Here is a 12,516-nt window from a genome sequence, read left to right as displayed (position 1 = left end):
GTTGTTGGTGTTACTGCCCGAGATGAAATGATATTTCATTTTAATGCCCAAAGGGAAATGTAAACAATACACATAATTAAGATAGCATAAGGATCTAGAAACAATTAGAATCTGAAAACAATTCAAAGGGATGGAACCGAGTGAATTATGGCTTTTGAAGCTAGAATCCTTAGTTGCTACATCCATTTTTGGACTTATAAATGAATGATACCCATTGATTCTTGAAGAATGTAATGTATAAATGCGTCACGAGCTTAGCTCAACTGTCATACCCCATCAGAACCAATTACATGAGCTTGTTTTACTCCAATGTTTATAAACAATGTACATGTAAACAAACACTGTATAACCTCAACACATGGTTAAAACTATTTTATGGATTTAATGGATGGTCAGTCCTTGCCTCCATAGCTCTGTCTATGAATTTGAGAGGGGTTATATTTCTCCAGGCCCATCCCACAGCTTTTTTTTTAAAATACCAAAACAGAGGCAGGGTTCAATACCTCTGTGTTAACGGTTCAATTAAGGACATTATTTTAATAGTAGGCTAGTGTTATCAGGGGGGTGGGGGTTCCTCCTCTGGCAGTAGTGTAGACTTTTGGTGAGGAAATGATTTATGTCTGTGCAAAGGCTTGTCATACTGCAGTAGCATTTGTAAGCTCATTTAGTCGGCAATTAGTCGGCAAAGTCTGGAATTGAGTTCAAATGTGTCTTACCAATTTCCATGCATTGTTTCCTTTCCTGGTTAGTATGGGGAAACAATTTGATATAAAGAAACCTCTACAATGGTTCACATGCATGTGTTGTGGTTCAGTAAAGTACACAAGGAAAGGATGGGGTGAGGAAATGTCGCCAATTCAGAGTATTGATGGAGGCACGTTGCCAACAAACGTTCTAGCATGCTTTTGGAACCGACAGGGCACCGATGGGGCAACGTGATAGAAAAGCATAGCAGAGCCCCGTGCAGCCAAGGACACCGCCCTACTCAACCAATGAATGCATTCGCCAGGCCTGGGACACTGCACTAGGGCGGAGTCAGTGTTAGTTGAGGACCAATCGCTGCAACACATGGGAGCAAGCACGTGTTATTTTCCGTGTTCCCTCCCAGTCATATAAAGCGAATGTGCAGTTCTCTACACATTCTGTGTAGTTATAGGCGATCCACATTGAGTTGTTTCGCTAAAGATGTCATTCTAGGTTTCTACAATTTCAACAATTTTAAGCCTAACTTTACAGAAATACATTGTTGAAGACATTAAAACAAAAAATACCACGGAGCGTACTTTTTCTTCATGGAAAAAGGTGAGAATGTCAACTTTGATCAAAACCTTGCTACCTAGTTAGCTAACTGGTAAAAAAATAACGCTACTTTGCTAGCTATATTATTAGTAGTACAATAAATAGTTCCTACATAGCTAACTTAGCTAGCATTAAAAATATATATATGATCAAGCTATCTGCAACAGCATTGACATTGGCTAGTGTAGCTAACGTTGTTGTGGCATGCTGGCAGAGTACTGACACGTTAAAGGGATTTATGTTGTATATCGATACACATTTCAATATACGGTCAGATATCGAGGTACAATTTAATGTTGTTTTGGTCAATTAGTGTTCCCTACAAGTGAGACCCATCTGTTGCCAGACTTGTGTCAGGTAGAATAAATGCATGAGCGCATGCGGGTCGTACCATAGCCTGTCGAGTAGAGGCACGTTGTCTTCGCTGTCGTCAACACAAACATCCCCCACCGGGGTCATCCTGCCCACGTTGTCTTCTGTCGTCAACAATAATATCTCCCAAGGGTGTCTTCCTGCTACTTACAGTAAACTCTCAAGACATGCCAGATAGTGAAATGGGCTGTGAAGTTCGTTTACCTTATGTCACCTGATATCGTCGGTTAACTGTTCTTCGAAGTGATGAAATGATTTATTATGGTCAATGGAATATATGGAGAGCAAGTTTTTTGAGCCCCCCCAAAAATGAATGTGAGGTTGTTGGGGAAAAAGGATAGTTCCCCTAGCTAGCTATATTATTTGAATGTCTTAATAGATTGACATTAGGCTATGTACAACTTTTTTGAGTATGTTTAGAGCCTAACGTGATTATCTTTGCAATTAGTTAAATCCTTACTAAGAAAGTCCTTACTTGGATTCTTATATGACCTTAGATGATTTCAAATCAAGCCATTTAGTTATGTACATTTGTAGTTTGGGTGAACACTAACTTTTTTTTACAGCAGTGTCATTATATGAATGTTTAATTGCAGATGAGATGTAACACTGTCTTTACACAGATGTATGACTCATGATGTTATGTTACTCACCACTCATACATTGGGAATTGTTTCTTCCATCAGGTGTTCTGTCAAAACCATTTCGCACACTGACTGTGCACATGAGGAAGAGCAAACTGATAAAGGTCTCACCCATCTTCTCTTCAATTGGCGTATCAGATTCATAAGCTTAGAATTTACAAAGAAAAAATACAATCTCAAGGTCAATGAGACACGGTAGTTTATCTTCTGGCTCATTTTTACTTGACCAAACCATGACTCTATCTAAGTCTAGTAGACCCACCTAGTAGCAGTATTAGTGTCACAGTTCTTTGTTTTGACATATCACTTTTGTCAAACAGCAATAGTAAATCACTCATACTGGTTATTATGAGTGATGAGAATGCATATACCACTTCTGTAAATGACACTAGTGGAGTAGGTGTAGAAGAAAATGTGGTGGGACTGAAGGCGGGCTGCCAGTCCCCTGAGTCTGGACTGAGTCAGACTGGCAGCTCTGGTAGCTCCAATGGAAAGAGAACTCGGTCTGGGGGCAAGTCCTCCTCAAACTCCGATGACACCGATGCCCACTCGAGTGGGAACGACTCAGCCGAAAGAGAGGTGGAAGGTCACATGGGACGTGAGACATCAACCTGCAGCAGCTCCCATAACGGGAAGGACTCTGCCATGGAGACAACAGAGAGCAAGAGGTAACACATTTAACAGAATTCATATTTGAAACACCACAACCATTTTCAGATGGCAGGCAGTAGACACCGCTTGTAATACTATAAAAGTGTCTGCTCAGCGGTGGTAATAACATGTTATTTTGCCCCTGTCAGCGCCAACTCCCACAGCTCTTCCCCTCCCAACAGCTCTATGGTCTACAGCCTGCTGAGTGGCAGCTCGGAGCAGGACCACCCGTCCACCAGTGGATGCAGCAGTGACCAGCCAGCCCGGCTGCAGACCCAGAGAGAGCTGCTCAAGGCTCTGAAGGAGCTAAAGATCCGCATGCCTGCAGACCACGGGGCGAAAGGCCGCTCCAGCACCCTGGCCTCCCTGCAGTATGCTCTCAACTGTGTCAAACAAGTCCGAGGTAAGATGCTGCTTTTTGAGCCTGCCTTTTGCTAGATGTACTGTATACTGTGTGGCTTTAGCATGAAATGGCAAGCTTACTATCTATATACTATTTATACGTGTGTGTTTAGCGAATCAGGAGTATTATCACCAGTGGAGTGTGGAAGAGAGCCACGGTTGCAGCCTGGACCTCTCTGCCTTCACCACAGAGGAACTGGACAACATTACTTCTGAATACACACTCCAGAACACGGTAGGAACTAGAGCACAATCTTCATCTACTAGAACCAGACCAACAGCTCTCAAACAGACTAAAAGCTAAACCCAACAAACCATTGTTCTAACCTCCCTTGTTTCTTCTCTCTCCTGTACAGGACACGTTCTCAGTGGGAGTGTCCTTCCTCTCTGGGAAGTTGGTGTACATCTCCCCCCAGGCCTCTCCCATGCTGCGCACTAAGCCTAATCGACTCCAGGGGACACTCTTCTCTGAGCTGTTGGCCCCCCAGGACGTCAGCACTTTCTACAGCAGCACTGCTCCCTGCCGCCTGCCCCCCTGGGCCTCCTGTACTGGTTCCAGTAAGTCTCCTACAGAAGTCCTTTAATTTAGCTCTGAATTCAAATGGAAATGGATGATCACATTTTTGCATGTCTATGTGATGTTAATGTGCCCCCCCCCAATCTCGCTCAGTGACCTCCCCTGTGGACTGCACCCAGGAGAAATCCATGTTCTGCCGTATCAGTATTGGGAGGGACAGTGAGGGGGAAGTGCGGTACTACCCCTTCCGTATGACCCCCTACCAGCTAACCCTACGGGACTCCGACATGTCCCAGCCACAGCCCTGCTGCCTGCTCATCGCTGAGAAGGTGCACTCAGGATACGAAGCTCCCCGCATCCCAGCGGACAAGAGGATTTTTAACACTAGCCACACCCCCGGCTGTCTCTTTCAGGAAGTGGATGAAAGAGCTGTGCCGTTGCTAGGCTACCTGCCCCAGGACCTGGTTGGGACTCCTGTCCTCATGTACCTCCACCCTGATGACAGGCCTGTCATGGTGGCCATACACAAGAAGAGTGAGTACTCCTGTCCAACAGTCATGCCTTATATATTCTGTAAGGATTTAGAAACCAGCAAATAGATGACTGGTTATGTAGTAATAGTTTTAACATCTTTGGTCTCCACTCAGTTCTCCAGTCAGCGGGGCAGCCCTTTGAACACTCGCCCCTGCGTATGTGTGCCCGGAACGGGGAGTATCTCACCATAGATACCAGCTGGTCCTCCTTCGTCAACCCCTGGAGCCGCAAAGTGGCCTTCATCGTGGGTCGACACAAAGTCAGAACGTGAGTAGTCCACCTCTCTGCTACGTCAATGACCTTCACAAGCTTGCAATAGCCACATTTTAACTGAACCGTAACCTGTTTGTGTCGCTATCAAGCAGTACATATTGCATTGTTCTAAACCCCATTCCCTTGTCCCTCTCCCCTCATCTGCAGGAGTCCCCTGAACGAAGATGTGTTTACCCCTAGTATGGAGGTGGAGGTGCGGGCCATGTCTCCAGAGATCCCCAGGCTCAGTGAGCAAATCCACCGTGTGCTGGTGCAGCCTGTCCACAGTGGTGTCTCCCAGGGCTACTGCAGCTCCCATGGATCCCAGCCACACAGGCCCAGCCCGGGCTCCTCAGGCAGCAGCAGCCCCTCCACTAAGGGGATCATCCAGATGACTATCCAGAGACCAGTGAGTACTAATACAATCACAGATGTTTTACGCAGATTTTAACAAGGTACTTTATAACCTGTGGTTACAAAATAGTAACAAACGACATTATTTTAATCAGTGGAATTGACTCAGAAGAAAGTTGAGGTGTTATCGTCTAACTCTTGACCCTCTCTTATCTGTCCTACAGCAGCAGATGACATTCCAGCAGATGTGTAAGGACGTCCACATGGTGAAGACCAATGGTCAGCAGGTCTTCATCGAGTCCCGCAACCGCCCACCGCTCCGCAAACACGCCAGCGCTGGTAAACACTTGACTTTGTAGTCATATTTGTCGTAAAATGTCTTGTCACGGTGTGCTCTTCTAAAATGTCTGTTTTCATTACAAAAGTATAACCACAAGGGTCGAGATGATGAAAATGAAATTCTAACAGTACTTCCCTTTCCTCTTTTCAGGAGACCTCGTGACGCCAGAGAATTTAAACAAAGACTTGGGACCTATTGGCGCTCTGGGGCCAACTAAAACCCTGGCCTCCGTGCAGTCAAGGAAAGATCCGTCAGCCAACTACTCCTACCAGCAGATCAACTGTCTGGACAGCATCGTACGCTACCTGGAGAGCTGTAACGTCCCCAACACAGTAAAGAGGAAATGTGGCTCCTCCTCCTGCACCACATCATCAACGTCAGACGATGACAAGCAGAGGGAGTTGTCTGGAACAGCTAAAGGTATACAATACAGATCCTATTGAAATCCTATTATGTATTTTTATGCCTCTTTTAAGGTCTGCAGGTATTTTGGACCAAATATCTGTTTCCCTACAGATCTCGAAGGGTCACAGGGTAAGGAAGGGTCTAAAGGGGGGGCCTCAGATGAGTCCTCTGGCGCTGCACTGCAAGGCTGAAAGTGTGGTCTCGCTCACGTCCCAATGCAGCTTCAGCAGCACCATCGTCCATGTAGGGGACAAGAAGCCCCCAGAGTCAGGTAGGACACATCCCTGTTATCTGACTGACTGTCTGACTGGCTGTTATTTACCTCCCTCTGTCTCTTCTCTCTAGTCTCAAATATAGTGTCAACCTTATTCCCTGCAGATATTATCATGATGATGGAGGAGACACCCCCCACCACCACCCCCCCAGCCATTAACAACGCCATCACCACGGCAGTGACCCCCCCGTCCCTCAACCTTTCCCAGCCCAGCAACTCCCAGCCCTGCCCAGCCTGAGAGGGATAGCCGCAGGTCGGCTGGATGCTCAGGCAGCCTGGGTCTGACCAAGGAGGTGCTGTCTGCCCACACCCAGCAGGAGGAACAGGTGTTCCTGAGCCGGTTCAGAGACCTGGGACAGCTCCGCATGCTGGACCCCGGTTCTCCTCTGAGAGGACACACGACCACACCCAAAGGTAAGATGGACACTTCAAGTGGAGATTTAGTTTCTATTGTGTCTGAAAGATGATGTGGATGAGAATCCATTGTTTTTCCATGCATCTCACCCGTGTGTGTGTGTGTGTGTGTGTGTGTGTCAGGAGTGCACGCCTCGAAGGACTACCCAGCAGGTGGTAACGGACGGAGGAGGGGCCGGGGGGCCAAGAAGCCGAAGCACCAGCAGGAGGGCTCCCAGCACGGGGGCCGTCCCAAGACAGGCTCAGGGATGAACAGAAGTTCCAGAAGGGAAGGGCAGGGGCACCAAGGCCCCATGTTCCCCATGGGTCAACCCCTAATGAGACAGGGACCTCTGACCTCGTCCTCTTCCTGGCCCACCTCTGTGGCCAGCCTCCCTCCTGCCGTTTCCCAGTACCCTCCAGGAGTCCTGCCCTTCTTCCCCCTCTACCCCAACGTGCAACAACAACTCCTGGCCCACACCGGGGTGAACCCCAATGCCATGCAGATGGGTTACCCCAGCCCCCAGCCAGGCTTCCAGTACCCCCTGCATGCCAATCAGATTTCCATGCCAATGGCTCCCCCGATGATGGTTGTTCTGCCCAACTACATGTTCCCTCAACTCAATGGAGGTGTACCACAGCTCAACCAGCTCAATACAGCCATGCCTCAGTATAACACAGCCATGCCTCACCTTAACCCCAGTATCCCTGGTATGGCACAACTTAACCAGGCACTACCACAGTTCAACCAGGCTATCCCACTACCACAACTCAATCCTGTCTTGGCTCAATTCAATCCTTCTGTGACGCAGATGAATGGCATGCCTCTAGCTCAACACAACCCTTCACAGGTCAATCCTGCATTACAGGTCAATCCTGCTTTGTCGATGATCCCACAAGATTTTCACAATCCCAACCAAACATTACCTTTCCCAAATCCCATTCCGGTGCCCGGGCTTCCTTGCTTTGCCTTACCCAGGATTGATCCCACTTTTGTCCCACGTGGCAACTCCCGCTCCAGCACCCCTCAGTCCACATGCCAATCCCCCCTGGAGGGGACCAACTCGCCCCTCTTCCAGTCACGATGCTCCTCCCCCCTCAACTTGCTGCAGCTGGAGGAGTTGCCAGGCAACAGGCAGGAGGGCATGTCAACAGGGGCGCAGCAGACCCCACCCCCACCTGGCTCGTCGTCTCAGGTCGGAGGTCAAGGCTCTGTTAACCGCAACAGCAACATGAAGGGTGATGCCAAAGAGTACGATAATGTGGGTTTTAATCTATTTAAACAAAATGTAATTCTGAAAAGGTTTTGAGTCTAGTGAGTTCTTGTCATTAACCGCTGTCTCTCCTGTGTTCCCTTCCTCCAGGCTGATGTTGATAACCAGGACGCCATGTCCACCTCCAGTGACCTGCTGGACCTTCTGCTGCAAGAGGACGCCTGCTCAGGCACTGGCTCGGCTGCCTCTGGCTCCGGGTCCTCTGGCTCCGGGTCCTCTGGCTCCGGGTCTTCTGGCTCTAATGGATGCAGCACCTCAGGGAGTGACACAAGTGAGTTTAACCTCTACAGGATCGGTCAGTCCCCCGCGGGACGGTTGAGCTAACGTAGGCTAATGTGATTAGCATGAGGTTGTAAGTAACAAGAGAATTTCCCAGGACATAGACATCTGATGTTGTCAGGAAAATTCAATTCTTGTTAATCTAACTTCACTGTCCGATTTACAGTAGCTATTACAGTGAAAGAATAACATGCTATTGTTTGAGGAGAGTGCACAATTATGAATTTGAGAATGTATTTATTAACCAATTAGGCACATTTGGGCAGCTTTGATACAAAATTTTGAATAGAAATGCAAAGGTTCATTGGATTAGTATAACACTTTGCACATACAGTGCTGCTATCTAGTGGCCAAAATCGAAACTACGCCTGGCCTGGCACATTATGGCCTTTCTCTTGCATTTCAAAGGTGATGGTACCTTTTACCAGATCTAATGTGTTATATTCTCCTACATTATTTGAAAATGTCCACAAACCTTTTTAGTGTTTCCTTTCAAATGGTATCAAGAATATGCATATCCTTGCTTCAGGGCCTGAGATACAGGCAGTTAGATTTGGGTATGTCATTTTCAGCGAAAATGGATCCTTAAAGAGGTTTTAACACCGGCCAGATTTTCTTCTTCGCACTGTGATGGTCAAGGATATTTGTATATAATGACTGATAGTTTCAGGACATAACTGAACATGTTTCTTTTTCAACCACAGGAAGCAGCAACACCAGCAAGTACTTTGGCAGCGTTGACTCATCGGAGAACGACCATAAGCAGGCAGCAGGAGGGGCTGAAGAGGCCCAGCTCATGAAGTATGTCCTTCAGAACCCTATCTGGCTCCTCATGGCCAACACGGATGACAAGGTTATGATGACGTACCAAATGCCCACCAGGTAAGAAACCGTCGTAGTCATGGCAATTGTAGTCATAGTTACCTTAACCCGTCATGATTAGTAATTAATGCTACAGCTATTTAATTGTATGTATGATTGATGTGCATGGAATGCAAGTAGTATATTTGTATATTATTTATTAATGCAGACTGAAAAATAGAAGCTCTCCACACACCATTATGCTGCTAATACAACATTTTAGACTATGGCTATTCTATGGACATGTGTATGATTTTACAGGGACAGGGAGACTGTTCTAAGGCAAGATCGTATGGTACTGAGGGCGGTGCAGAAACGGCAGCCGCACTTCACTGAGGAGCAGAAGAGAGAGCTGATCCAGGTCCACCCCTGGATGGGCACCGGACGCCTGCCACAGGCCATCAACAACCCTGTAAGTCAGCACACAGACACATACTGGAGCTAGTAGCTACACCCTGTCTCTCTGACCACAAAGATTCACAGGAATCAGTATAGATGACATTGGAGAGTAATACAAAAAAGAATGTACTTGTAAAAGATGTGTTTATTCATCTCTTGTCCCTTTGCTTGTGTTTAGACTTGTACCGGGTGCGGTTCTCCTCCAGCTACCTCCGCCCCCCGGACCTTTGATGTGGAGCTGCAGGACATGGATCTGACTGGGGTCCTCCAGCTACAGGAAGAGGCTACCGCACACACAGAGACACATGTTACCACGGCAACAGACACTTTCATCTCTCCACCACAAGCCCCCCAGACAGAAACTAAGGGGGGTGAGGCTGAGAGGCAAGGGGAGCAGGAAGGAAACTGTAAGGACACAAGAGTGAAGGAGTTGGAGGTAACATCCTCATCTGTAACAGAGAAAGGGGACTCTGTGGCTGTAAACGCCAACTGAGGACTTCTTATATGGCCAATGACTCTAAACCACAATGCATTGGGACAAACGGGGGCCAAGCTCACGGTCAATGTGTTGTTGGAACAAAGAAGTGAAAATAAGGAGTCAAAGAATACCTGTTCCTGTCTAAACACATGGAGAATGTAGATCAATGTATATTGCATCTAAAAAGGTGTAAATATTTGATATATTTCAAATGTAAACTGGAAAGAGAAGCCCTTGGTAAATATTTAATTGGCATGTTTGGTGCCTGGTCCGCTGGACTGAAGACATGTTCCATTTGTAATTCACTGCTTTGGGGTTTTTCCTCCCCTGCAGTGACAATTTGGTAGTTTACAATTTATTGCGTGTATCAACGCAATGTCATTTAATAGTCCCAATGTCCATATTGGAAAATTATGTCAAATCAGTCGTAAAAAAAATGAAATCCAAAATTCATGTTGAAAAATATATTTGGTAGAATTCTTTTTAATATTTTCAAAGTAATTTCAGTTATTGTACAGTGTATTTATTACAGTATACCAACCAAGAGCAGGCATACTACAGTTTTTTTGTGGGCTGTAATGCAATGTTCTGAATGGTTCATTTTATTGTAATATAATTTTACACTGCAATGCTTGTAACAAGATGTCACGTTTTTAAGCATTATTGGGCAAACATCCGGACTATTTTGTCTCCTCCAGAGAAATACACATTTTCTAAAGACCATGTTATTTGTTTGCATCGTTATGGGTATTTCTGTACAAAAAGGTATCTTTGATTTGTCAGGAGTAGAGATGGGTGTTCCCATGGTAACAGACCCGATGGAGCCAGTCTCGTTGATTGGACCATACAGTGATGTGAGAGCGTGGGGAGGAAAGGAGCAGGGGCTGACTGAGCTTTACAAGAGCAGGCCTTGATCATACAGAGTTGGTGAATGCCAATATGTTCTGCTGCCTCTTATTCCCCCACTATTTCTCCATTTCATTAGTGTAAATAAAGTGATTTGATAGTCACTTATTACATCTCTTTGGAGGATTTTGTTATGTAATATAAAAAAATGAAATATAATTGGGTTTGTTTTTTGTCTCTTGTGATGTGCAGGATGTGAGTGTAGCTAAAATCTAGTCATGTGTTCTGCCTTCTCTGCCACTAGATGGTGTTGTGACAGATTTGTTTTAGGCTCATGTCAAGGGCAGCATCCTGATGGGTGATCCAAAATGGACTTTCTGAAGTTGGCCACAGTGGTTGATCTAGGTATTTGAACACATTGAAGTAATTTAAAGATGCCACCAATATATTCCTAAGAATGCTGTTGTTTTATTGTCCACCACCCAGGTCCTCCACAGCTTGTTAGAGGGGGCATCCCTGACCCTCGCAGCAGGCCACACTCCAATCCTCAGTAGTATTGACATGGGTCAAAATAATTCCTGGAATCTTCCGCTCCAAATCCACAGTTTAGGTGCAACAGGAAGTGGGATTTAGAGTAGATTAGAGCAGATTGGGTCTTAGGTCAGATAAACCCAGTGTGGCGGCTGTGAGGGGCTCCACTAGGACTAACAAATAGCTAAAAGACCTCGCTTCTTAAATCAAATCGTCTGTATTCTCCCTTTCTAGAAGTGCAAAGTGTTTCTGAACATTACACTGTCTTTTCCATGTGCAGGAAGGGACTGAGAACTGCTGGACACTGGCCCAGTGAGCGAGGAGGCAGAGGGACTTTTCTTATACTGGCACTCACCTCCACCCAAGGATGGTCAAATGGTTAGGGCCAACTGTACTTTCAACAGATGCCAGACTGTTCACCATTGGGCTAAAGAACATAGATTCAAATGATTGTCTATTTCGTTGTTAGCCTAGTAGTAGAGTCCTCTAGAAAACTTTTCCTATACGCTAGAATGCACTCATGTTAATCTCTCTTGAAAACCATAAATATCAAGCCATTTATTTTAATATTTGCTTCGTCGGCTATTATCTGTTATGTGGTATTCAAACATTTTCAGCGTGGAGCCCTTTTTTTTTCACCAGAATTTCAATCATATTTTTCCCCCTCAATAATTTATTGCAATCCCACCCCAAATCTAATGACACAGCCTTAAAATCTGTAAATTTACATTTTTACGTGCACAAATAACCTTAAATTCATTGCATTTATATCTCTTATCAAAATGAAAAGAAACCAATAAATACATAAAATTGTATCTTTCAAATTGTCTTTCTCAAAAACATTGTACAGTGCCTTCAGAAATAATTCATACCCCTTGAATTAATACACATGTTGTTCTAGCCTGAAATCAAAATACATTAAATATATTTTTTTCCTCATCTATCTACGCATAAAAAGTCTAAACATTTTTCTTGTAACTTTTGCAAATTGATTGAAAATTAAATATGGAAATATCACATTTACATAAGTATTCACACCACTATTCAATATTTTGTAGAAGAACCTTTGGCAGCTCTGAGTATTTCTGGGTAAGTCTCTAAGAGCTTTCCACACCTGGATTGTGCAACATTTGCCCATTCTTCAAGATCTATAAAATTGGTTATTGATCATTGCTAGACAACCATTTTCAGGTCACGCCATAGATTTTCAAGTAGGCCACTCGTGAACATTCACTGTCTTCTTGTTAAGCGACTCGTGTAGATTTGGCCTTGTGTTGTAGGTTATCATCCTGCTAAAAGGTTAATTAATCTCCCAATGTCTGGTGGAAAGTAGACAGAACCAGGTTTTCCTCTAGGATTTTTCTCTGTACTTAACTCCATTCTTTTTTTTTATCCTGAAACTCCCCAGTCC

At 45.2% G+C, this 12,516-nt stretch overlaps 1 protein-coding gene across 1 annotated transcript; it reads left to right on the top strand.

Moving 5' to 3' along the window:
- The first annotated feature begins 1,125 nt into the window (after nt 1-1,125).
- LOC124006812 (period circadian protein homolog 1-like) lies at nt 1,126-10,793 on the top strand. The gene is given in 18 exon segments (XM_046316981.1): nt 1,126-1,302; nt 2,358-2,983; nt 3,116-3,369; nt 3,482-3,603; nt 3,725-3,926; nt 4,039-4,419; nt 4,533-4,686; nt 4,840-5,080; nt 5,250-5,364; nt 5,516-5,765; nt 5,842-6,041; nt 6,149-6,258; nt 6,260-6,458; nt 6,582-7,699; nt 7,802-7,982; nt 8,695-8,872; nt 9,113-9,263; nt 9,429-10,793. Coding segments are annotated over 17 exon segments (4,491 nt in total). The 5' UTR covers nt 1,126-1,302; nt 2,358-2,663; the 3' UTR covers nt 9,744-10,793.
- Nucleotides 10,794-12,516: the final 1,723 nt, after the last annotated feature.

The sequence above is a fragment of the Oncorhynchus gorbuscha genome, linkage group LG20 (assembly GCF_021184085.1).
Source record: "Oncorhynchus gorbuscha isolate QuinsamMale2020 ecotype Even-year linkage group LG20, OgorEven_v1.0, whole genome shotgun sequence".
Classification (NCBI taxonomy): domain Eukaryota; kingdom Metazoa; phylum Chordata; class Actinopteri; order Salmoniformes; family Salmonidae; genus Oncorhynchus; species Oncorhynchus gorbuscha.
The sequence above is the reverse complement of the archived record's forward strand: the minus strand, read 5'-3'. Positions and strand labels throughout refer to the sequence as shown.